We start from the raw sequence: 27,638 nt of genomic DNA, 5'->3' as shown, positions 1-27,638 counted from the left end.
AACTCTGCACGGAAGAAGAGGAGGAGAGCGCAGAGGAAATAGAGCTCCAGGACTCCCCAACGAGTACCCCCAGGAGCAGCTCACGCAGGAGCGGCTCACCTCCACAACCGCCTTCCCCCAGCGAAGCGGAGAGGATGCTACAACAGGCGTTCCTCGTCAGCCTGACAGCCTCTACCGAACGCGATCGACTTCAGGGTGAACGCGACCGTCTCCAAGCACAACAACGGAGCGAAGAAGAGCGCACACGCCTGGAGATGAGACGCCTTCAGACAGAAGAGAATATGGCAAGAGACCGGGCCGACGCCCAGCGCGCCGCTGCCGGTGCCCAAAGAGAAGCAGATCTCACCAAGCGCGAAGTCGAGCGCGACAAGTTACAAGCGCAGCTAATGGAGCAGCTGATCCGCAAGGCAACACCCTCTCCCTCCACCAGGGGCTCAAGGAACTCGTCGAGACAACAGTCAAGGGCAGCGTCTCCTCAACGAGCAAGCGACCCTGAACTTGACCAACAGACCGAGTCTAGACCCCCCGCAGACCCCCTTCCCAGACCGGTCCAAGCGAGACCCAGCTACAAGGAAGGAGCGGCATACACTGCGGAGAAGCTAAATAAACGATTACAGGATCTGGAAGATCTGATAGAGGAAGAAGAGGGAGAGGAGGAGAACCAAGCCCGACGACAGCACAGTACTCCACCGGACCAGGAGGTCCAGTACAGTCCAGGCTATACCCCCGCGGCGCTGCGCTACAGACCCCCGACTCTATTCGCGGGTGAGCACGACGCACGACCAGCCCCGAGGAATAGCACCTGGACCAGCGGGCCATGGTACCCTGTCAGTACCAGCCCACAGCGAGGCGCAAGAGGGGACTCGCCCAGGAGGTCTCTCCCCCAACGCTCGCCGATGTATCAGCCATCCACGGCGTCATACATTGCCACGCCGTCATTTCCAGACTTCGCCTATGAGAGTCGAGCACAGTACACGGAGCTCCGGATGTGCTTAGAGACAATGATGGTGGATGTCGCTGATGAACGCCACAAGTATGCAATATTACTGAAGCACCTGAAAGTACCGCGAGCGCACAATATAGCGCTAGCCTATGCCACCTCTTCGACACCATACACAGCGGCCCTAGCGGCGCTGGACCAGAGATATGGACGTATATGGGATTACGTAATCCAAGAGATAAGGCATATTGATCGCCTACCCCCAGCCACAGACAATCGCTCATTAGACGACCTGTCAATCAAAGTGCAGTCCCTGGTAGGGATGCTGGGAGCGCAACGGGAAAAGGGCATGCATGAGCTATACGCCAACTCTAACGTCGAGAGGATTTTGGAGAAGCTGCCACCCGCAAGACAGGAGCGTTTTAGGCGGCAGAGAGACTACCGGGATCCCAACGGCCCCGAGCCATCCCTCCTTGATCTAGCCGACTTCCTGGCGAGAGAAGTCAGCAGCTTACGACTGGATACATTCGGGCGGAGCACGCCAAGCTCCAGAGAGGGACCCAGGAGAATAAATGATGGAAGAAGATCGGTGACTGTCATGCACCAATCAGAGTCAGTACCGAGCAGTAAGAGTCACAGCACCCCCCTCGAGAAAAGAGAAGTGGAAGATAGTGTGTCCCTACTGTGAGAAATAACACTGGCTGTCACAATGTGACCTATTCACAAAGATGAATGCAGAAGAAGTGAGTCAATGGATAAAGTCCAACAGGCGCTGTTACCGATGTGCGCGGCCACACATGGCAGCCGAATGCCGCCTAAAGAAAAGGTGCAGTCGGTGCGATGGAGCCCATCTAGATATACTACACGACAGTAACAGAAGACAGCCTCCACCTGCACCATCGCGCGGCACCAAGGCAAGTGTCATGTACATTGACCCCGCCAGCAGCAGCGGCGCCCAAGTGCTCTTAAAGGTAGTCCGTGTGACATTGAGCTACCAAGATAAAGTCATGGACACTTACGCCTCCTTGATGACGGGTCAGAGAAGACCCTTCTGCTCGCGTCCGCTGCGGCCCAGCTGGGACTGCGGGGGAGCAAGAACGAAATGACGATTCGGACAATAAGAAGAGATTTAAAGACGATAAAGGGCGAGAATGTCTCCTTCACTATCGCAGCAAACGGGCAGCCAGAGCGACGGTACAAGATTACAAATGCTTTCACCAGCCAAGAAATAGGACTATCGCAGTACACCTACCCTGTCACCAAGTTGATGGATAAATATGTGCACCTGCGCCAATTACCTATCCCGCTCATAGACGGCGCTACCCCGACCCTGCTGATAGGCTCCGACCATGCAGAACTCATAGTCCCGATTGACCGGGTCCATACAGGACCCCGAGGCTGTCCTGCAGCAGTCGAGACCCGCCTAGGGTGGACCCTACAAGGCCCCCTCGCTAAATCTCTCAACCGAACAGCAGCCACTAGCTGCCTCCACTCCAGAACGACAGAAGAAGACACCACTCTCCTGCAGCATGTCGAGAGGCTATGGACACTAGAGACAATGCCCTTTAAGAACGAAAAGAAAGATATTCGTTCTAAAGAAGACATTTACGCCATCAACCTACTCGAGCAGGGGACAAAGAGAGTCACAGTCGGCGGAGTGATGAGATACGCAACTCCACTCCTGAGGCGAGAGGGAATGCCCACCTTTCACGCAAAGAAAGACGCCACGGAGCGCTATCTATTGAACACGGAGCGGCGCCTAGCCAAAGACCCCGCTCAAGAGAGTGTGTACCGCGCTGAGATTGAGAAGCTAATCACAGCGGGACACGTAACAAAGATTGACATTAAAGAGGCCGATCAGACGACCGAATCATGGTACGTGCCGCATCACAAGGTCCATCACAACGGCAAGGATCGCATTGTGTTTAACTGCAGCTACCAGATCGGATCCCAAAATCTGAATAAAGAGCTCTTGCCCGGCCCCACACTCGGCCCCTCCCTACTAGGCGTGCTACTGCGCTTCCGCCAGGACAAGGTGGCTATCAGCGGGGATATCAAAGGGATGTTGCTGCAGGTGAGACTAGTAGAGGAGGACAAGCCCCTGCTGCGGTTCCTATGGAGAGAGAGGATCGGAGATGAGAACCCAGCCATCTACCAGTGGGAAGTACTCCCCTTCGGAACCACATGCAGCCCGTGCTGTGCTACATTTGCACTACAGAAACACGTCGCAGAGGACCCAACAGCAGATGAAGAGGTCCAACACAGTGTGAAGAACAGTTTCTACGTGGACAACTGTTTACAAAGCGTTTCGACTCAAGAAGAAGCCGAGGCTCTCCTAATCAAGTTACGCGCCTCCCTGATCAAAGGCGGCTTTGATCTCAGGCAGTGGGCCAGCAGTGACCCGCACGTATTGCGCAGCCTCTCCCCCGCGGACAAGGCTGCCAGCAGCGAGACTTGGATGGCGACCATCCCAGGAGAAGCCCAAGAAATGACACTAGGACTAGTCTGGCGCTTCAAAACAGACTCGCTCCACTATAGACACAAACCCTTGGCTCCAGAGCAGGGACGGTCGACGGCGATACCGACCACCAGACGGAGTGTGTACAGAACACTCGCCAGACAATATGACCCGTTGGGATGTATTCTACCTTACACCACCAGGGCAAAGATGATTGTACGAGCACTATGGGACAAGGACCAGGGCTGGGACGACCCAATACCCGCACACCTTGCCTCAACATGGAGAGAGTGGGAGACGGAACTCCGCTCACTCCCAGGCGTCAATATACGCCGCAGCTACTTCCCATCCACAGTGAGGCCAGAGACATGCGAGATTGATCTACACGTCTTCAGCGACGCCTCCGAAGTAGCCTATGGATCGGTGGCCTACTTGCGTGCCCAAGAGAAGGGAGGAAAGATACACACTGCTTTCATCCTGGCCCGCTCAAGAATAGCCCCACGTAAGCAACAATCTATCCCACATCTAGAGCTCTGCGCAGCCCTAGCCGGAGCGCATCTAGCCACGTTAATCCAACGTGAACTCACCATTCCGGTGCACAGAACAATTTTGTGGTCAGATTCCACGACAGTACTCACATGGATCAAGTCTGATTCATGCAGATACAAAGTCTTCGTGGGAGTCAGAGTCACCGAGATTCAAGAGCTAACAGAAGCAGCGAGCTGGCGGTATGTGGACACCAAACACAACCCAGCTGACGTCATCACCCGGGGAATGTCTCTGGATGACCTAACCCGTCGCAACATCTACAGTGACGGACCAGAATTCCTCAAGCTCCCGGAAGGAGAGTGGCCTACGCCCACCCCACGGGAAGCAAGTAACGAGGAGGCTGAGAACAAGAAACCTATGTTCTGTGGACTGAGCACAGTCGCCTCCACAGACCCCAACATAGATGACTGCATTACCCTAGCGAGTGCGCAGCAAAGAACATTCCTGCGGCACCACCCAGAGATTCAGTCCAACACTGACATGTCAGCAGCTGACTACGAAGAAGCAGAACTTCTTCTACTACAACGAGCCCAGAGAGACTCGTTCCCCGATGAGCTAGACTGTCTACAGGGAGGAAACCCCGTCCCATCAGACAGCAGACTGCTCCACCTGGCACCAGAGAGTGACGCCCATAATCTCATCAGAGTGGGTGGTCGCCTGCGGAGAGCCCCCGATCTACCGGATGATATTAAGTACCCGATCGTCTTGAACAGCCGACACAAGGTCACAGAGCTGATCATAAAGAAATACGACGAGGATGTACACCACGCAGGAGCAGAGAGAGTCTTCGCGGAGATCAGACGTCGTTATTGGATACTGCAAGGCAGAGAAGCAGTACGGCGCTTCCAGCGAACCTGTCTAGACTGCCGTAAGTGGCGCGCGCAGCCCAGCATACCACGGATGGCTGACTTACCCCCCTGTCGCCTCCGAATCGGCGACAAGCCATTCCACTCCACAGGCATGGACTGCTTTGGCCCGTTGTATATAAAGAGAGGAAGAGGCACCGAGAAGCGGTGGGGTATTGTATTCAAATGCATGACCACCAGAGCGATACATATCGAGCTCCTTCCGACCATGAGCACAGACTCATTCCTTATGGCCTTCCGAAGATTCACATCACGGAAAGGAAAACCGTCTACATTGTTGTCTGATCACGGGACCAACTTCAAAGGCGGAGAAAGAGAGCTGAGAGAGAGCTTCCAAGCTATGGGCCCAGAACTTAAGACCCACCTCGCTCCATCCCAGATTGACTTCCAGTTTAATCCCCCGAACGCACCCCACTTCGGTGGAACCTGGGAACGAGAAGTACGTTCTATAAAGACAGCCCTGTACGCCGTGCTTGGGGCCCAGACTGTGGCGGAGGAAGTCCTAATGACAGTCCTCACGGAGATCGAGGGAGTATTGAACTCAAAGCCCCTCGGTTACGTCTCCAGTGATGTAGCAGATGTCGACCCAGTCACCCCCAACACACTCCTAATGGTGCGGCTGGACCCCGTGCTACCCCAGACAATGTACAGGCCTGAAGAAGCGAACGGCCGAAGAATGTGGAGGTACAGTCAAGTACTAGCTGACAAGTTTTGGAGCAGCTTCCTACTCCACTACCTACCGTCTCTACAGACCCGCCAGAAGTGGGTAAAAGAGAGAGACAATTTGACAGAAGGAACAGTCGTCATGATTATTGACCAGTCACTACCCAGAGCTATGTGGCCGGCTGGCCGCGTAAGCAAAGTGATCACCGGTGCCGATGGCAAGGTCCGAGCAGCTGAAGTACTCGTCCAAGGGCGTACTTATACACGACCCGTGGCGAGGCTCATAGAACTGCCCCGACTCCCAGATACTATCGATGATGACCATGAACCCATGACTTTGTGAGTTGACTGACCCTTACAGCGGACCTTGAGTGGTAGACAGTGCGGTTAATCTGTCTCTGCTTAGCTAATTAGGTGGGACTAATTAGGGGGCGGCTGTTGTGAAGGATCAGATTAAACCGAATATATATATTTATTTATATATATTTAAATAGTATTTGTATATCATTTGATATCCCCTGTATATTCCTTATACAATATGCACTGAATATCCCTTTAGTCTACTAAACAGCCCATAATAGTCTCATTCTACCATTGGACGAGAACCTGGCGCCAGGTTGCCATACCCCTAGGTTCAAGTTCAATCGTGCCGCCCAACATGTCGTGGCAAGCCCCGGTTCCGCGCAGGAATACGTCGGGCGAAATACGAATGGTACTATTTGTTCATAGCGCATATATATATGGCGCAAGTAAAGTAGAACTTTCCTTTTAGTCCAGTTCTTTACCCTCCAACAGAGTGACAGACGCGAAGCGTGTGGTGTAGTAAGGCCTACTTGGCCTCAGAATAGGCATTGAGATATCGTGTGAATTAATAGTTGAATAGTCATAGTTTGGCACTATACCGTCGAGTTGGACGTATTCTATTAAGCTAATAATAGTCTATTTATGTATGGTGCATCGTTCGGTTAGAGTTCTAAAGTTATCAGTACCCCCATCGTTCCTGACGTTATCTGGACGCTTAACCAGGCTGGGCAGACCCCTAGTGGTGCTTGCATCCGAGGAGCTCCGGGCCAGGGCGACTGGACCTGTATATTGGATTACTCTACCCGGACGACGGCGAGCCTTCCGCGGCTTGGATTATGCTTTGGGTGCTTTGATTATTCCATGGATAACGGCCAACACTGCGGAGTGTTGGAACTACCCCCCGGAGAGGACTCCAGGTGAGACGGCGCTCTACACCAGTGAGGTCGCCTCACGTCTCTCCGTTGTGGACCGGCAGCTACCGTCCACCAGAGGGTCCAGCTGTATTCGTCTGCGGACCGAGGTTCTGTGGGCACCGTGTTCAAGACTTTGAATTCTCCCAAGAAACTGTCGGCCAGATGGGATACCGCCAGCGGCTTCTCTAACCCCCCCCTCCTACTGTCTTACAACCAGCGGGACACCCCCCCCCCCTTAGTGTATCCAGCTATAATCATTTAAGTACCATCGCTATAGTTTCCTAAATATCCAGGTTGTATACTTACTCCCTGCGTAACCAGAGATTGGACATTCAATGTTGATTTACCTACGAATACTCATTTGCCATACAAGTGCATATTTCAAATCATAAGTGTAAACAAGTGAGCGTTGTATATACCTTTTGCTATATTAAATATTCGATTTGTACATTTGTGTGGATTCGTTTCATCAGGTGGGAAAGTGTTCATCATACTTATATCATGTACTGGATGGCCAGAAGTTAAAGTACAAGAGGTAGTGGTATTAAATACCATATCTAACAATACAGTCAGGGAATTGTACCCCTCAGTTACAGTAGGTCCAGCATGACCATGCCGCAGTATTTGCCCGCGTACACCTCTTTTGATGTGGTCGTTCAAATAGAAAAGGCATGTGTCAGTGGAGTGGGATGTTCTGAAGCCAGATTGGAATTCGTAGATTAGATTTTTCCATGACTTTCGATGTATTATTCTAATGTTAAAACCTGGCGATTTTCTGAGCCTGACCTTTGACCCGAATAGGATGGATACAGTCTTCCTCACATGGAAGGTACAGAACTTGTAAGTCGCTTTGGATAAAAGCGTCAGCTAAATGACTAAATATAAATGTAAATGTACATGGAGGGACAGCTTGTTGTAGCCCAGCCAGTCACTAACCGTCTCTAGTTCTGCACTCAATATCTGCTCAACCACTTGTTTGTCTTTATGAGACTAGTAAGGCGGAGTCATCCGCATATAAAAAGAGGTCACATGAGCAAGCTGCTTTCAGGTCATTAATATACAGGAGAAATAGGGAGGTGTAGTGGTTACGTCATTGCTGTTTTTCGTGTTCCACCCTCTGTCCATTGCCCATTTCTAAATCGTCTAGTTTAAAACAAATAAAGCATTAACATTTGCATCGTGTACCTTTCTGTGCTTATTCATCCACAATCTATAGCTCAACATGAAAATATTCGCAATTAATCCTAAAAAAGAAATCGCCTAATTTTATTTCAACCAAAAATGCTTAAAGAATAATGTTAGTGATAGAAGGGAACTCATTTTCTGCAAAATGGAAAGCTTTTCAATTTCCATGCGGCAGAATTGTTACAATAGCCGATAATCCATTTTCCCAATGATAAATCCCAATACGGGTGGAACAACCAGTGACGTCAGACTACACCTCCCTATTGGAGCGAACCCAATACGCTCCCTTGCGGGACCCCGCACTCTACTGTCCGAGGACTGGAGAGTACTCCATTTATATCTACCACCTGTTGTCTCCCTGTTAGGTAGGAACCAATACATTTCAGAGCTGCCTCATTAAAGCCTAGAGCCCTAAGCTTCATTAACAGGATGTTGTGATCCACTGAATCAAATGCCTATACACTCTCTTCACTTCCCACTAAAGCTGCGACCAGACCAGAGCTATGTCACACCGTCAACACTGTTAGTACATGGTACTAAATGTATGTGGAATGATACTATATAGTATACTGTCTGTTGTTTAATGTACATAGTACTAAATGTATATGGAATACATAAATGTATGGGGAGTGATATACAGTATAGTATAGTCTACTGCAGGGGTCAGCAACCTTTTTGACATGGAGTGCCTGTTTGAAATATTGTTGTAACTAGTGTGCCTCAACAATATTCCATGCATCGTAATATTTCTTTCTCATAATCAGGTATTTTTAATGATAATTTTTACATTATTACATCATTATTGTTATTATTAACAATATTATTATGATGGTTGTAACAACCCTAAATCTGAGTTGGGGGGGGGGGGGGGGGGATGCAATGCAGACAAACAGCTGCATACAGTGCGACCATTTCACTCACATTTGCCCATTCATTTTTGGACACATCACACACCATCGGTGTGTGTACTGTACGTGTGCTGTCATAGCTCCACCTACAGGCCTAATGGAGAACACCAGGAGAACACCAGGATGTGAATGGAGGGTGAATGGGAGGTATATCGTGTAAATACGTTTTGATTGATCGCAAGACTACACTGTAAAAAAAGGTTGTAGCAATGTATTTCCAGCTAAATTGAAATAATAAACAAATAAAGGGTCTCAATTAAATATGTGGTAGTAAAAATAACCTGTGGGAGGATTTCAACAGTGCAAAATATTTCATTATAATATTTTAAAAAATAAAAATAAAAAAAGTATAATATATTTTTTATTTTATTTTATTTTTTACTGCCTATGCAGGCACGCGTGCCTAGGGTTGCCTATATGGAATGATACTACTGTATATGTCTACTGCCTATGGTAGTCTACTGTATACTATATATATATCGTGTACATGTATGGAGAATGCATATACAATAGTCAACTGTTTCTTGTTTATCATACTGTTCCTGTGTGCTGTACAGTATGTGTGGTCCTGTTGTCATTGTATGATGTGTGTCTGTCGTATTGTGGGACTGTGGGGTAGATTGTTGATATTTGGCTAATGAACTGTTTCTGATTATAATAAATATCCCTGATTGTCTTCATCACTACTCATGCTACCCTTTGCCTGAGCCTAGAGAGAGAGACAGAGATAGAGGTAACAGTAGAGAGAGAGAGGTAGCAGCAGAGAGAGAGGTAGCAGCAGAGAGAGAGGTAGCAGCAGGGAGCAGTGTAGTCAGAGGAACTCTCATCATTCTTGAACCTCTGTCTACATATATTTGCTGGCCGGTTTTAAACCAGTGATGAGAGGACTCCACGCCAAAGAGCAGGAAGTAGCTAATGGATCCCATATGGTTGCCATCCTACTGGAAAAATACCCCCACCCCCCCCCCACCACCACATCCCTCCCGTGTCATTACTGATCGGCGAAAGTGAGCCAGACGCTCAGTCTACCCTGCTATAGGACAATAAACAATGGATGGCGCTTGTTGCACATGTGGCTCTCATCGCAGTCACTCAAAAGGAACACAATACTGTCTTTCTGATCTGATAGTGTACTAAATCTGTCAATTTCCTTTCAATTCACTTCATTCATTCAAAATGCAAAAAGAAGTTGCGGTTGATAGAGAATTCATTCTATTGTTTGCCAGTATGTTAGGTGGTTGGGACAGGTCAGCCCCCTCACGGCAATTTTCTTTTCCCCAGTACTTTGAAATTCCACTTCCTGTATCGATTGGATTTGACAGTGATTGGCTTCCTGGTCAATACAGTACAGACTTCTAATATAATGGTTTACATTTGGTATTTGACTGTGTGCATAGCATGAACTTCTGGTTAGCATGAACTTCTGGTTAGCATAAATGAACAGGGCTGTATGTTTTCCCTGCACACTTTTTTTTTATACTTCTGTGACACAGGTTCCAAAAAGTGGCTATACTGTATACAGTAGGCTCTTGCAGCTGCCTCATCATATTAGGTCTCCTGGTCTGTAATTGGAAGTGCATACTGCTTATGGATTCAGGCTGACTCTCTTTTCCCGCACCCTGACCCTAACCCTCATGGAACCACCCTGCATGTCAGTTCATCACAAACATTACTTTTTCTTTCACGCTGCTCAGCGATTAGGCAAACCGTCCGCTCCCCACGGAGTTGGACAAGGGACGCGCTCCAGTCGGTGGCGCTTGAAGAAGAAGAAGCAACGACAAGCGTGAAAAGAACCACGGCTCGCATTAATTGAGCGCAGACATTTTTAATAATGTCCGATAATGAGTTCCACGCACATCCGTCTTTAATTTAGAAGGGGGGGGGGGGGGGGGGGCAATTACGCTCCGGCTTTAAATCCTCGTTCTGGCTGAGCCTTGGAGACTTTTTTCTCAATGTGGTAGTCATTTGGGAGAATTGCTATGTTTTCGGGTACTCAGAGCATAACAGAAAAGGGGGGGGGGCAGAGAAAGTACACAGAGTCCATACACAAAACAGCCTCCGTCAACCAGAGCAGGGAACTCAAGGCCCAGGGAACTCAAGGCCATACGGCATACGGATAACTTTGCATAACGTTTCTGGAGTGGCAGTCGATTATGTCTATGTTTCTACACACACACGCACGCACGCACGCACACACACACACACACACACACACACACACACACACCACAACACACACACACACACACACACACACACACACACACACACACACACACACACACACACAGAGAGAGAGAGGAGAGAGAGAGAGAGAGAGAGAGAGAGAGAGAGAGAGAGAGAGAGAGAGACGAGAGAGAGAGAGAGAGAGAGAGAGAGAGAGAAGAGAGAGAGAGAGAGAGAGAGAGAGAGGGGGGATGATCTAAAGCGTGGGAGGGCTTGTGTGCATATATTGTGGGCATTATTTTTCTCAATCACACTTTTGCAAAACACTACACACAGTTAAACAAGCACACACAAACATATCTTGTGTTTCTTTGGAAAGAGACGCCAGTCAAAATGCCAAGTTTATTTACCAATATGCAACACCCACTCCTCACAGGTGGAAACACGACTTGCTTACTGTTATTGTTCACTTAGAATGAGCAATAGCGCTATAAAAAGGCCACAGGTGAGGTCTCCTGTTTTCGTTTGACTGGTTTTCTCCCATTGGATATGTAAAGTATTACATACAAAACGATTGAAAATGTTCTTAAATACTGCATTTTTGGGAATGTTTTTGTTACCGTATTGCATTTGTGTGTTTATTTATATATATTTGAGTAGTTATACATTATTACATTACTACAGCGTAAAACTGAAAGTGCAAAAGGCATTTTCAGGCATAGTAGCGTTTGTCGAATGCAATGTTTGCTTTTGCTAGAGATTTGTAGTTTTGCACTTTGTGTTTGTGGTTTTGTGTTTAGACTTTTGAGAAAATGAGCCAAGGATTCAGAAAACGTGTGTAAACAATCGTGAAAAGCTATTATAGGAATATATTGGGCCAGTTTATTTTGTCCCCAGGCGGTGCACCGTCGGTTTTCCAGAATGGTTGAGCAAAGAGAGCAGAGTATGGGGGGGGGTTCTACACACACAGACAGAAGCTATATGAAATATGACCAAGTAGCTCCACTAGGGTTACAGTACGTGATCCATTCAGAATGCGTGAGTTTTTACCCACAGCACATCCTCATGTCATTTCAGGACATACTAATGGTGCCCGATTACCAGAATAAATTTGTTCAGTTGAGGTTAGGTTTAGGCGTGAGGTCACCAGTAAGGTTAAGATTAGGGTTATGGTGAGGGTTAGGTTCATAAACAAACACACCTGGGAAGAAATGGCATGAAAATATGTAGCCCCCCCCCCCCCCCTTTATTCCCACCAAATAACTACTCTTTCTTTTTTTGTCTTTTCACATGGCTGGATACCAGATACCTGGATGTCAGTTCCAGAATGCCCCCCCCCCCCCCCTCTAATTCTATTTGATAGCCTACTACATGACAACTAACCACTAAACTAAGATTAGAGAACCTCTCCCAAGGAAAGTTCCACAGTGAGCTGTGGTACTCCTCTCTCGAAACAACCTACCAACCAACCGCCAGGATCAAAGTCAGGCGAGCTAGATATTATTTCTGGTACCGTCTTATAATTAGGCCTGAGAGTAATTATGGCGTAGTTAGTGGTCTGCTGGGAAAGCGTTTTTTTCTTCCTCCCTAGAATAACGTAAGGTTATCCTATAACCCTAGTTATATGAATACTGGCAATCGCGTCTCGCTCTGCCTTCTGAGATATCATTATCTCCAGCACCTACTGTGCCACGGAAACTAAACACATGCACCCACTTGCACGTGACCACGCCACTCTCCTGCGTGCCTCTACAATAGGCAGGAAGTGGTCATGCTTTCACCCTTCCAAGTTCGAATTCCATACGCGGAAATCATCCAAGGGACCTCAGGGCGCTGAAGAGCGAGACGCTCAGCCAGTATTCATATAACTAGGGTTATAGGATAACCTTACGTTATATCTCATTACTGGCAATCGCGTCTCGCTCTGCCTTCTGAGATAAAGGGCCACGTCAAATGCACCCCCTGAGGGCCCGTAAGCCCCTGCGGTTCACACCCACACACTCCCGCTAGCCCACCTGATGGCGGGATCCCGGACCTCAGGACTGCCTGGGAGACAGAACCCCCAGTCATGTCCATGAGGTAAAAACTTAACGAAAGGACTCAGGGTGGACCAGGAGGCCGCAGCACAGATGTCCTCCACCGAGGCCCCCCCCAACAGGGCTGCAGAGGCCGCCACACCACGAGTGGAGTGCGCCCTGACGCCCCCGGGGGGAACCTGTCCAGCCAACGTGTAGCAAAGGGCAATGCCTGGAAAGCGCCTTATGGGAGGGCCACCGTAACAAACAAACAGTTGATCGGAAGCCCTGAGACCCCGCGTGCGACTAAGGTAAACCCTCAGTGCACGGACAGGACAGCGTGAGGAGGAGGATGAAACGCCTGAATCACAATATCCCTGGAGTGAAAAGAGCTCCGGATATTCTTTGGCACGAAGACCGGATTAGGCCTCAGAGTCGCACCGCTATCGGCCCGAATAGACAGGCACTCAGGCCGCACCGAGAGAGCACACAGCTCACCCACGCACTTAGCGGAGGTGATGGCCAAAAGGAACGCAGTCTTAAAGGACAGCCGATCCAATGGCGCCTGCTCAAGAGGCTCAAACGGGGCCTCCGACAACCGGCCCAGGACCAGTTGAAGGTCCCAACTCGGAGACAGAGAACGTTCCACAGGCTTGAGACGCCAAGCGCCAAGCAGGAAACGTTTCACGAGAGGGTGGCTGAACAGCGTACCGCCCTCAAAGTCCACGTGACAAGAGGATATAGCCGCGGCGTATACCCTCACTGTCGAGGCCGACAGCCTATCCAGGATAGACTGGAGGAAGGAAAGAACAGAGTCCAAGGGGCAAGACACTGGGTCCAGGCCCCCAACCTCACACCACTCTTGAAACGTACACCACTTACCTGCGTAAACCGCGGTAGTGGACGGAGCGCGCGAGTTAGATGGTGTTAACCACAGTAGGGTTAAGACACATCCCCTCCAGATTCACCCTTTCAGCAGCCAAACCATCAATGGCTGCCCCAGAACAGGACGCAGAAACAGCGTTCCGTGTGCCTGAGAGAGGGCCCGCGGTGACCACGGAACAGGCCACGGCGGGGCCACCAAGAGCTGAATCAGGACCGGGAACCACACAGCCGTGCCCCGGTCCTGCGCTCCCGACGTACCCGCTCCAACAGCTGAGCTATCAGGTGTATGGGGGGAACGCGTACAGAATCCCGGGCGGCCACAGATACATCGAGAAGGCATCCACCCCCAGAGAGGGGTTGTCCTTCCGACTGACCGAGAACCACAAGGGGCACTAGTGGGACTGTCTGCTCGCAAACAGGTCCACCGTGGCCTCGCCGAATCGGTCCCAGACCTGTCTGACTATGTCTGGACGTAGTCCCCACTCGTCGGGGTGAGGACCGCCCCGCGACATCACATCTGGACCCACATTCTCCCTGCCGGGGATGTGGAGAGCCCTCAGGCTGTGCAGATTGAGAGACGCCCATAGCCAGAGCTCGACCGCCGCCCGGTGCAGACGGGGGGAGCGTACTCCTCCCTGTCTGTTGATATATGACGCTGACGTCGTGTTGTCCGTCCTGATCAAAACATGCTCGCCCACCACAAGGTGGCCGAGCCGCTTGAGGACCAGAAGGACTGCCTTCAATTCCAACACATTGATATGTAGTGCAGACCGGGCAGCATGGTCCTGCCAGCTGCCCCCTACTGCGTCGGCCCGACACGTCCCCCCATCCCGTGAGGGAGGCGTCGGTGAAGACCGTGACGTGTGATAGCCTGCTGCCCATGGGGACCCCACTGGAGAGGGCCTGAGGCCCCCCCCAGTGGTCGAGATCCCCCAGTACAGACACGGGAACCTTCAGCCGCTTCCACTTGTCTCTCACCAGGTCTATTTTCATACTGAAAAACTACCTCTGTATCCTCCTCATGAAGAGGAGGCCAAGAGGGACCACAGGGAGAGCAGATGCCATCATAACGAGCAGGCGCATCACGGACAGCGCCGTAACCGTCTTGCCAGGATGGAACCTCCTGAGCGCGCAGAGAATATCCTCTCGCCGCCGCTCTGAGAGGGTTGCCCTCATGGGCCTTGAGCTTAGAACCAAGCCCAAGTACTCCACCTGTTGACTGGGAAGAGGAGTACTCTTCTTCCAGTTCACAGCAAAACCCAGACTGGTGAGGAATTCCACCACCAGCCTGGTATGAGACCTGGCGATCTCCTCTGACCGGCTGAGGACCAGAATGTCGTCGAGGTAGAATACAATTCGTATCCCCTGACGACGCAGAGGTCCCAGCGCGGTCTCCACGCACTTGGTGAATGTGCGAGGAGCCAGAGAGTAGCCGAACGGCAGCCTCTGGTACTCGTACGCTATGCCCTGAAACAGGAAGCGTAGGAATTTCCTGTGAGGAGGGAAGATCGGGATGTGAAAATACGCATCCTTCAGGTCTATGGAGGTGAACCAGTCTCCCACTCTGACAGCGCTTAACAGGTGTTTGACGGTCAACATTCTGAACCTTCTCGCCACAATCAGCCGATTGAACGCAGACAGGTCCAGTATAGGTCTGACACCTCCTGATTTCTTGGGCACCAGAAAATACCGGGAGTAAACGCCACACATCGCGTCCTCCCTTGGGACCACGACGATGGCCTGCTTCGCCAACAGAGATTGGATCTCGTCGGCCAGGGTTGTCACTGCTGCGGACCCTGACAAAAGGGTCTGTACCAAACCCAAAAACGGAGGGTGGGGTTGTGCAAACTGTAACACAAGCCCCATCCTCAGCGTTCTCTCCATCCACTTCGACATATGGCACTCCTGTAACCATACGTGATGATAATCCCAAAGCGCACCCGCAGCCAACTGGCACTGGTCCGCCAGGAACCGTAGATAGGTGGCCCGGTCCCTCCCGCTGTGCGTTGCCAACCCTGGACTCGCCAACCGAGGGTTTCCCGGAGCCGGGATAGCGCACCCTGACTCTACCAACGAGGCAATCGCACCTTTCAATCGCACGACAGAAAGGGCCGGCCTGATACGGGGAGAGCGGCCATCACCCCTGGTGACATAGGCTCCCCTGCTGAACATTTTCCCGGCATAAACTGCTGAGGACAGCCTGCTCTGCAGCTGGACATGCAAGGTGTGTGGTCCCCACGCTACCCGATAGGGTGAGTCCCTACACACCGTAGCCCTGTAGTGATATTACTACCACCCAAATCACGCGTGCCTGACTGACCACTGCCGGTCTTCCGGTCAGGGGAGGCACTAACGTAATACCCGGCCTGGCGAGGGCGGGGCTGGGGGAACCCACGCTGTGACCTCCTGGGCCTAGAGTTCCCCCTCTGACAAAATTTTTAGATACAGAGAACCCTGCTCCATCGACAGACACAACACCAAGCTCACAAAACACAGACGCAGGACGTGTGGTGTGGGAGCCGCTTGACAGCACAGCTGTCATAGACATCATAGACAGACCCAGGCCTAGCTAGCAACTGGGTGTCAGCCCCTGTCTCCATGAGAAGCGAAATGTGGGGCCGCTTGCACTTCACTGGAAGAATGCGGCCCGCAGCCAAAGGGGACAAATCAGAGCCCTGTGTCCCGTAGTGTAGCGGGGGCGAGTAACCGGAGAGCGTGCTAGACACAGCTAGATGGCAACGTTTTTTTAGGGCGTGCCCATCTAATGTAGCCGATCCCTCGGCCGCCGAGGCTGTTGGCCTTGTGATCACCTGTTTTCCTTGTGCCCACCGTATCTCAGGCCGGGGGCCTCACCGCAGCCACTGGCGAGGCCGTGCTCTCACCTCTGGCTGCGCGGTGTGGGGCGGTGTGGAGCCCAGGTCAAATACCGCCCGCGCCCCTGCGGACAGACCAAAAAGTCCATCTGCGGAGAGGGGAGCCCTGAGGAGGGGAAGTCTCCTCTCCTCCTCAAGGGGAGACTGTTCCAACCTGTAACTGAGGGGTACAATTCCCTGACTGTATTAAATAAGTATGGTATCATTAAACCACTACTGTCTTATGTACATTACTACTGGCCATACAGTACACAGGTATATGCGATGAACACTTCCACAATGACACGGTTCCACACAAATCTTGGTTAGAATAATATTTATTAGCAGCAATAATAGTAGATTACATTACTTTACTTAGAAGGCTTGTAAGGCGAAGAATGTGCGTGAGTAAGTCAAGAGCGTAAGTCCATTGTAATATTACGCAGGAGATAATGAATACCACCTGTATCTTAGGAATTATATCTATGGTACACTAGTAGGGCAGCGGGAGATACTAGTAGGGTCCCTCCGGTTGTAGGCCAGCAAGGGGAGAGGATTTGTCGGTAGCAAGGTCTGGGTCAACGAAGAATAGGGAGACTCCAGGTACAGGAGACAGTGCAATAATCTCTTGATCCGCAGACGAATAACAGCTATTCTCCGGCATGCAGCTCCGCATGGAAGAAAGCTAGCCAGCCTCAGGCGTCTTAGAGGCGGGCTCGACGTTGCTCCTCACAGGGTAAATCCCACACAATTGTGGGTGTAGACGATTCTCCGCTCCATCAGCTACAGGACCAAAGCAAATATAATCCAGCCGAAAAGGGCTATGTAGTCGTCGGGTAGGTTATCCAGTGTACATGTCCACACGGTCCTCGTCTAGGGCTCCTCGCATGAAGGCGCCAGGTTAAGCTGCCCAGCCTGGATAAGCACACTAGCTGGTACGAGGAAACGTTGGTAATGCTGGTCACTGTAGAACGGTAGCCGCACGATACACTATACATAAATAGACTATTACTGAATTAATAGAATAGGTCGAACTCGACGGTACAGCGTTAAACTCTGATACTTCAGCTATCAATTCGCACACGGTCTCAATGCTCTATTTGGGGCCAAACGGGCCCTACTTCACCGCACGTTGTATCGTGGGTGAGGCTTCACTTGGGTAACTCGAACTACTTCTGTATTCACCTGCGCCATATTTATACGTTAGGTGAACAAACTAGTACCAGCCTTATTCCTGTCTCGTATTCTTGCGCAGAGCCGTTCATGTCCAGGCATGTCTTTGGCGGTGACTTTGAACTAGACCTTGGGGGTATGGTAGTGGCGCCTAAGGGACCGCTGTCCAATAGGAGAACGAAATATTATGGTCTGTACTAGGTAAAGGGATATTCCGTGTATATGTACAAAGAATACACAAGGGATATCAGACGATATACAAATATTATGCAATATATATCAATTAGTAAATATATATATTCGGTTTAATCTGATCCTTCGTAACACAACCAAAGATACCTGTGAACAAGCGTTGACAGCATCCTAGCCCTCCCTGCGGTTATAGCTTGCGGCTGGGTCAAAAGCTGAATAACCTCAAAAACCCGTGCAATGTTTTTGACATCGGCTGGCCCTAAGGCCCCACCACCCGACAGCATTTTGGACAGAAAAGCAGCCAATTGAGCAATGTTATTGGTTGCTGCTAAATTCTGTCCCGCGGCGGTATAAGCTTCATCAGCCCACTCAGCCACCTGCCGGGCCGACTCGCCCTCCGGCGTTGGCTTCCGGGTGGGACACCGTTCAACCATGCCAGGGCAAAGGACCGATGCTACCTGCTCCTCTAAGCATGGCACACCTGTCCTGGGCCCCGTCGTCAGCCCATCCACCCGTGTAAAGGGTAAATAAGCCTCAGCTAAACCCCCAACATTAGACACCGATTGACCTTCAGCAATGAAACGGTTAAGAGGAGGGAAGAGTGGTGACAACCCCGGTGGGGCACATGGGAACGGCGCCCCAAACATCTTAGCATTAGCATCAGCTGCGCGCACTAGGATACTTGGAAAAACATCCAACAGTGAGTCATGATGACCACGCTTATCCAAATATCCCGCCCCCCGTGCCAATACATCGCCCGGTCGTGTGTATGCTTTCCGCATTGGCCGAGCGCGCGCATGCGCATGAGCCGCGGTAAGCCTCTCAGCCAGGCAGGAATACTAAGCTCCGCTTAACGCAATTTATACAAATGGAAGTATTGATTTCGCCGTAACGAATCATTAAAAAAATATACCGTTAACTGGAATATGTTGTTTCTTTACACATATGTTGGATTATGTAATTGGTTTGTCATGACAAACCAATAACATGGCTACAACAACACACAGTAACTACATGCATCATTGTTTACAATGAACGGTGGGGCTAATCGAAAGGACTGGACACGGACGCGTTAAACAGCAATCAATTAATTTAATATAACAGTCCGGTTCTGTGTTTGTTTGTGTCTGTAGATTGTTGGTGAATAACTAACTTTAGGTTAGTTTAACTTGTCCGTGTCCAGTCCTTTTGATTAGCCCCACCGTTCATTGTAAACAATGATGCATGTAGTTACTGTGTGTTGTTGTAGCCACCGGTTAATTCGCAATTTTATATTGGTTTGTCATGACAAACCAATTACATAATCCAACATATGTGTAAAGAAACAACATATTCCAGTTAACGGTATATTTTTTTAATGATTCGTTACGGCGAAATCACTACTTCCATTTGTATAAATTGCGTTGCGCGCTCTGCCAATCTGAAGATGAAAGTTGTTGCATGTTAGACAGTTCAGTCAGGCTAGCCATGTCGGCTTAGCTAAAGGCAGGGACAGCTAGTTAGCTTTAGCTATGTTATAATATCGAGTGCTAACGTGTGGTTCAGTCGGGATAGCCATGTCGGCTAGTAGCTAGCTTAGCTAAAGGCTAACTAGCGTTTGCTAACCTAGAGAGAGCGCGTGCAGCATTGTTATGCCAAGATGAAGAGGACGGTCGTTCGGCAGATGAACTTCGTCAACTCCACGCGGTTGTCTCCATCCTCTTGGACGTTTGGTGAGTTTTTAATGCACTCTATTCTATTCCCGCCGTGGATATATCTCTCTCTCTCTCTCTCTCGGGCCGGCTAGCTATCGTGGCTAAGGCTAACGTTATGTTGGCTAACGTTATGTTGAGCCAAGCGGGCCGGCTAGCTAACGTAGCTAACGTTATATTGAGCCAAACGGGCCGGCTAGCTGTTGTAGCTAATGTTATATTGAGCCAAAGCGGGCCGGCTAGCTAACGTAGCTAACGTTATATTGAGCCAAACGGGCCGGCTAGCTGTTGTAGCTAATGTTATATTGAGCCAAGCGGGCCGGCTAGCTAACGTAGCTAACGTTATATTGAGCCAAACGGGCCGGCTAGCTGTTGTAGCTAATGTTATATTGAGCCAAAGCGGGCCGGCTAGCTAACGTAGCTAACGTTATATTGAGCCACACGGGCCGGCTAGCTGTTGTAGCTAACGGTGTGTACCTGGTGTCAGTACCTGGCTACTCTATTTGCAGTTAGCCTATTTAGCTGATGTCGGCCGTTGGCTCCTTGCTACTTTGTTTTCTCTGGTATAGACCCTCTTCTCTTTGGATTTAAGTGTTGATCTTTGTCCTTTTGGATCTATGTATATTCATGTTGCCTTTGTGAAGTTATCTTTTCCTTCTGTTTTGTTCTTCCATTAAAAGTGTAATATACTTTAGGGGCTCATCTTAGCTGTCTTGCTTATCTCTCTCATACAACACACACACACACACACAGACATGCTCTCTCTCTCTAACACACCGTGGACAGGGTGAGCAGCTTTAAGTACCTGGGGGTCCACATCTCAGAGGATCTGACATGGTCAACACACATAGACACAGTAGTAAAGAAGGCGAAACAGCGCCTCTACCACCTGAGACAGTTAAGGAAGTTAAGAGTATCGGGGAAGATACTCCAGTCCTTCTACTCAGGAGCTGTAGAGAGCATCTTGACCGGAAACATCACTGCCTGGTATGGAAACAGCACGGCACAGGACAAGAAGGCCCTACAGAGAGTGGTGCGCTCAGCCGAGCGTACCACGGGTATTGCGCTACCTCCCCTGCAGGTTCTATACAACAAGAGGTGCAAATCCAGAGCCTGCAGGATAATGAAAGACCCCCACCACCCCAATAACAGCCTGTTCCAACTGCTGAGGCCTGCGAACCCCAGCTACTAGGACAGAGAGGCTTAGGCTCAGCTTCTTCCCCCAGGCCATCAGAGCCTTGAACAATGAACATTGAGTGCCACAGAACACTGAACTATCCACACACAAGCACACATGAGCACACACACGACACGCACGCTGTGCACGCTCACACACTAGCAGCCACTTTAACACTTTAACATGAGCGGGCAAACACTCATGCCGCACACACGCACACTTATGGCCAAAAGGAAAGGCCACTTTAAATTAGTATAACAACAGGAACAGTGTATTGCACTACTAAAGCTACCTAGCATGTCCTATATGCTCTGTAAATAACTATGTACAGATACCTAGATGTCACACCATGTTACCTGTTACCTGTTTATTGCACAATGTTTTTTTTTTATTATTGGATTCTATATATGTTGTACCACTGTAATGCACATCATTGCGGGCAAGACCACCCGCATTTCATTGTATACTTGTATGCCGTGACAAATAAAACTCTTGACTTGACTTGACTTGACACAAACACACATGCTCTCTCTCTCTCTCTCTCTCTCTCTCTCTCTCTCTCTCTCTCTCTCTCTCTCTCTTTCTAACACACACAGACATGCTCTATATCTCTCTCTAACACACAAAATGACATGCTCTCTCTCTCTATATTTCTCTCTCTTTCTAACACACATATACATGCTCTCTCTCTAACACACACACACAAACAGACATGCTCTCTCTTTATCTCTCTCTTTCTAACACACACAGACATGCTCTATCTATCTCTCTCTCTTCAATTCAAATGGGCTTTATTTCACATTCTTGTATTTCTCCCAGTAGGTATGGGAGTTTTGAGTTATTGTCCATATTTTTAAATCTCGCACAGGGCCTCGCATTTCTCCCAGGCGGCCCTGAGTGGGTGCATGTGTTTAGTTTCCGTGGCACAGTAGGTGCTGGAGATAATGATATCTCAGAAGGCAGAGCGAGACGCGATTGCCAGTAATGAGATATAACTGAAATGTATAAGTCATGTTTGTTTTGTTGTTGAGTTTCCTCAAATATTCCTCAAATCTCAGGATAGCAAACCCACTCTTAGAGTAATAGGAAGAGAAAAGCTGGTAATAATTTAATTTCCCTTGAAATCTTACGTGGACAGAAAGGCTTTGACTATGACAAAAGCTGCACTGACGAGTATCCAAATGAAATATGTTACAGATGAATACATTAAAAGGAATGAACAAATCTATAAATCTAAAAATGATGATTCCAATTTCTAGAGGACAATGGTCCAGATGGTGCCTGCCTGCCTCCAATCAGATTTGGATCATCTCACTTTCAATTCGAACTGGAAGTAGAAAACTACTAGCAAATGATAGAGTGTTCGTCCTCAATTATGTCTTAATGGGCTGGATATGGCGACCCTCAAGTGCCAATATTAATCAGAATTAGAATTTTGAAAAAGAAAATCCACTCCCATACTGCTTTCCAGCCTGGCCTCTCGTGTCTCCTGAGTGATTGCCAGTTACAATAGGTATACAATAGATGCCAGGGGCAAGGAGTTACAAATAATCACCAGGCTTTGCTTCCCATCTGTAAGACTAAATGAGTGAGTAAGAACACATTTGTGCATAAGGACATTTCATAAATGAGGCCCAATAAATACAATTGGCAGAGTTAACAGTAGTAGTTTGTAGTTGCTGAGTGAGCTATTCATTCACATTGTTTGTAATTAGGCCTGTCCCCGACTAAGGATTTGTATAGTCGACTTTGATTGGCCAAAATTGGTAGTCAACGAATGCAAACAAAAATAAAGAACTATACATGGCACTACAGGGTACTACATGTCTGCTCCTTTGCAGCACCACAAACATGGGAACTCTCTAACTCTTCCCCCCCCCCCCCCTCTCCCCCCCCCCCCCTCTCCCTCCCCCTTCTCTCTGAGTACCCGTCTCCTGGCGCTGACCAAGGTGATGGATGCCTCGGGGTCTTGGCCAAGCTTGTAGTGACTGCTCTACATGCACCTCCGAGGCATTGGATCAGTTATTCACCGCCGTCTGTCCGTGGTCCTGTCAACTGATTAACAGACTGTTAACAGATTAACAGTCAACGCGGTTTCATTGCTGGGTTAAGTACTTCTATTCTATTCACATAATACGCTTACTTCATATATCTACTCCATTCACATATATGCCTACCACTTGTATCTATTGCTATGTCCGCCTACTACAATCTCATGAGCTGTCTAACGCCTGTCCCGTCTCCCTGTCTTCCTATGACTTGCTGTCCTGGAGTGTTGACCGGAGTGTTGGACGTCCCGTGACGAAGGCCGGGAGATTGCGACCCCCTCTGCGTGCCCCCCTGTCTTCGGAGGTTTCGTAGTGGTGACCGGAGTGCCGGATGTCCCGCGATGATGTCGGGGAGTTCGCGACCCTCTCTGTGCCACCCCCCCTTCCCCCTGTCTCCGGCTGTCCCTGAGCAACGACCGGAGTGCTGAATGTCCCGTGACTAAGACGGGGAGGACGTGACCCTCTTGCGCCGCCCCTGTGCTTCAAATAGATCCGCTATCAACTCTATCTTTAATTTTTCAAAATGTACAGTTGCTATTGCATGCACTCATCTGTGTTTCACTACACACATGAGTGCATGCTTACCAACTGTCCGTCTGCAACACTACTATCACCGACATCTAAGAAGGGAGATCCCCCCTTGAACGGCCCTTCTAAGGTTTCTCTCCTCCACATTGCCTGTGGAGCTTTTTTCCCTATTGTTAGGTTTTAGTGAGTTTTTCCTTACCTTCGCGTGGGGTATGTCTGGGAGTGCTTGCATTCTTTCATTTATTTGCATTCATCTAAAAAATGTTTGGACCCTATGGTGTTCTTGTTCTGTTCTTGACTTATTGTTATGTTGTCTTCTTGACTTGTTTAAAGAAGACCTGTACGGCCCATGGGGACATTAACGTGTGTTGTCGGGCCCTATAAATAAATTTGATTTGATTTGATTTGATTTATTATATCATTATTATTATTATTATTATTATTATTATTATTATTATTATTATTATTATTATTATTATTATTATTATTATTATTATTATTATTATTATTATTATTATTATTATTATTATTATTATTATTATTATTATTATTATTAATTATTATTATTATTATTATTATTATTATTATTATTATTATTATTATTATTATATATATATATTTTTTGGATCATTCCATTTTGGCTGTGGGGGGTGCTTAATGTCTAAAGGAGTCGACTGAAGGCTTCTTGTCCTCTGCAAAAGATGGATACATCTTGATATTTGTCTAGTCTAGTGTGTTCATTAGATGGGTGAAATCCTCTTTCAGTGCCTCTGTGCCCGTTTTCTTAGGCAGTTAGCCGCGCTGGTATGCGTGCCATTAGCATTTGCCACGCTTCTAGGCCTCTTTGCTTTTGGAAAGAATGCAAAAATATATATATTATAATATTATACTAAATTTATAAAAGAAATTGTTCCACTAAGAGGTTGGCAGTCGACTACGGCTCCTTTCGATCGATTAGTCGACTATTCAACTAGTCGGGGTCAGCCCTATATGTAATGCAGCGATATAGGAGTGACTGCTCTGAGGTCCAGACACTGACCTCCTCCCAGGTGAAGAAGGTGAGCTCGTGCTGATCTCCGTCCAGGTAGCGGAGGTCCCCGTGCTGCGGAGGCTCCTCCACCACAAAGTCAATGTTGGCCGAACTGTAGAAGGGGTGTGAGATGTTCAAGATCTCTGTGGTGATGGACATCCCTCCACCCTCCCGCACGGTGAAGTTGGCGGTGTGCACAGGGATCATGCGCGGCACGATGTTCACGTTGATGCGCAGGTCGTCCACCGAGGTGAAACCATTACTCACGTCCACCGTGAAGTAGTCCCTGCCCTTTGGAAGACAGCGAATAACCATAGATTATTGATGTGTTAAAGGTGCTATAGATACGATTCAGCAACTAGATGTCACACTAGAGCACCAGCATGTCATTGATCCAATAGGGTGCATTCCATGTGGGGAAATAGGAAGTAGGGAGGGGATACATGCATTCAACATGTGAACAACAACATTCATTTTGGACCCGCCAATACATTTCTTTGGGGGGGAAGCAGCTTTCTATGGATGTATTTTTCTTTTTTCCAAATAATTACTCTACATTAGAATGTTTATCTATAGCACTTTTACAGGTATGATTTGAATTTTACTTGTAATCTCCACCAAAATTATTTCAATCTTTTTATGGCGTTTTTCAATTTAGTCCCCTAATATGGTAAGAGTACAATACTTTAGTTTTCAGACATACGGGTTAAATTATTTATTTGTTTCTTGGCAGATTTAACATTGGACTTTTGACAGGGGAGATGATGCATTGCATGGTAACGTTAGCTAGCTAACATCCACATGTTTATTTTTTATCACTGACTAACCTGCTGGTCCCTTGACCTTGGTGCAAGAAAACATTTGATAAATGTTGCCGGATTTAGCAGCATCTCCTGTAAGGGCCTTTCTTTTTCTTTGTTTTATCCCTCTCTCCTCCACCCTTTCTCTTTCTTCCACTGTCCATCTTGACATCAACGTTAATTCATCTATTCGTTAGTCTATTCCACTATAGCTATATTCACACAATTGGGTTTAGTTCTTATTTATTTAGTAATTTGCAGTGTGTGTAATGCTCAAGATGCCTGACTATAAATGAAAAACTTTACTGTTAATGATACAAATATTTTTGTATTTATTATTATTATTATTATTATTATTATTATTATAATTATTTAATTTCCGAGGATGTCAAGTTAATCAGTAATGCCACCAAGAACCTCTAGGCAAAAGGGCCCCTCTTCGTATTGCAATATGTAAAGATTTGTTGTAAACAAACATGTTTTGGATCAAAGTTTTGTACTTCATTTTCTGCATTGTACCTCACTGTTTACTCATTTTAACTGTATATTGTATATTCCTCTTTACGTACTTTTTACTGACTTTTTACTTACTTTCTTACTTACTTTTTTTACTGTATGAAGCACACTCTCAGGGGCTCATACAGAACCAAGCATTTCACCGTAAAGTATGTGTATTTTATTGTGATCATTAATAAACAAACTTGAAACTTGAAACTTGAACTTGATGTGTGGGTTGTAGTTGAGTGGCGATAAGGGAAAGGTTGCTATTGCTGGCCACACCTCAGGCTCTGCCAAGGGAGTTTCACAGTATAATACGTTACTATACAGTATATATTATACTGTGCATTTATCCATTGGTGGGGCTACCCATTTGTTGACATTTGGATCATGGATTAGGCCTTGTTACCAACATCATTACATAAAAAAAAAAAAAAAAAAAAAAAGACTACACCTGAACAGACGCAGACACATATAGAATACGTCCCGAATCAACGTCGTCCTGAGTGAAGGAAAAAATATAGTTGAGGACAGGCGCCGCCGTGCTTTCAGAGTCATTGGTCAGCATGACCACGTGGCCGAGACGAGGTTGTGCTTTGATGGTGAACACCATTTCCGAGGACAGGATATCAGCTTGCTCAACCTAAGAGGTGAGAAAAAGCAATCAATATAATCCTCTTGGTGATATTCGGATATATGTTGATGTAATCACATGTTTGTAGAGGAACAGTTGCTTCACAGTTAGATGGAGCATGTAATAAAACAGAGACTGCAAATAGAACGAGAAAAATGTGAACACCCACATTTATTTATTTATTTTACAACATGCTGCATTTTTACACAGAGAGGATTTATGACCACGTCACTGAGAAGTTTGGATCAACTCTCTGGTGGTTTTGTTGGAGCTGTTTGTAACATTTAGTCATGCCTACATTTTCACACTCCTTCAGACAAGCTACTTCCCAACTTAAAGTGAGTAAATGAACTTTGAACAACCACCCAACAGCCATGGCAATATGTTACTACTTTTAAAACCTTGTGTGGTGTTTGCATTTTTGTTACTCACCCAATGTTCGCGGGTCTGGTGAACCCACAACATTATTGGGATTTGAAAACAATAAAGCCATAACAATTCATTCAAAATTGTTAACAGATGTTAACTCTATCTCAATTACAAGCAGTCTAGACTGCATTATAATGGTTAATATTTGCCATTTACCTCTGCTAGATCACATTTGTCAATACAATTGCTATTTGTTTTGTGTGATGACACGTGTAAAAAGAAAGGATTCACTATAATCAAGACATGAATGGAATAAATCATGTTTATCTTGAAAAATATAAATTAAACAAGGTGTATGTAATATAAATGTGTAGGAGGGGGGGTGTGCACTCAATGAAATGAGTCTCAGGTTAAAAAAATTATTCATTGTACCATTTCGCTTTTAGTGAACATCGAAAACGGGTTCTGAACACAAGGGTTAAAAGGCCTTGCTGTCAGGGCCTTGTTTGACACATTTTTCAGTGATGCATTGGATATCTATATTGGTTGTAGGCCTGTCCCCGAACAAGGATTTGTATAGTCGACTTTGATTAACCAGAATTTGCAGATTTTTTTTAAGAAAAAGTATAAATATATATATATATATATATGTGAATCGATACCGGTACCCAACGGTACCTTTTTTCGGTACTTTAGTCTCTAAAAATGTAATCTACCTACCTCAGTTGTAAAAACAAAATCTAAATGTCTAATTATTTATTATTATCATAGGGAGCGGCTGGGTAGCGCAGCGG

The 27,638-nt window shown here is 47.6% G+C and overlaps 1 protein-coding gene across 1 annotated transcript in view; it reads right to left on the bottom strand.

Annotated features, from left to right (window-relative positions):
• cspg4 (chondroitin sulfate proteoglycan 4) overlaps positions 1-27,638 on the bottom strand; it is a 215,774-nt gene that overhangs the window by 78,356 nt on the left and 109,780 nt on the right. The window contains exons 4-5 of the mRNA XM_084316232.1: positions 26,296-26,484; positions 24,553-24,834 (exon numbers count right to left, since the gene is read on the bottom strand). Coding sequence (XP_084172358.1) covers positions 24,553-24,834; positions 26,296-26,484 — 471 coding nt within the window. The remainder of the gene's footprint in view (positions 1-24,552; positions 24,835-26,295; positions 26,485-27,638) is intronic.

This window comes from Notolepis coatsorum (assembly GCF_963971535.1).
Source record: "Notolepis coatsorum genome assembly, chromosome: 6".
NCBI classification, from domain to species: Eukaryota; Metazoa; Chordata; class Actinopteri; order Aulopiformes; family Paralepididae; genus Notolepis; species Notolepis coatsorum.
The sequence above is the reverse complement of the archived record's forward strand: the minus strand, read 5'-3'. Positions and strand labels throughout refer to the sequence as shown.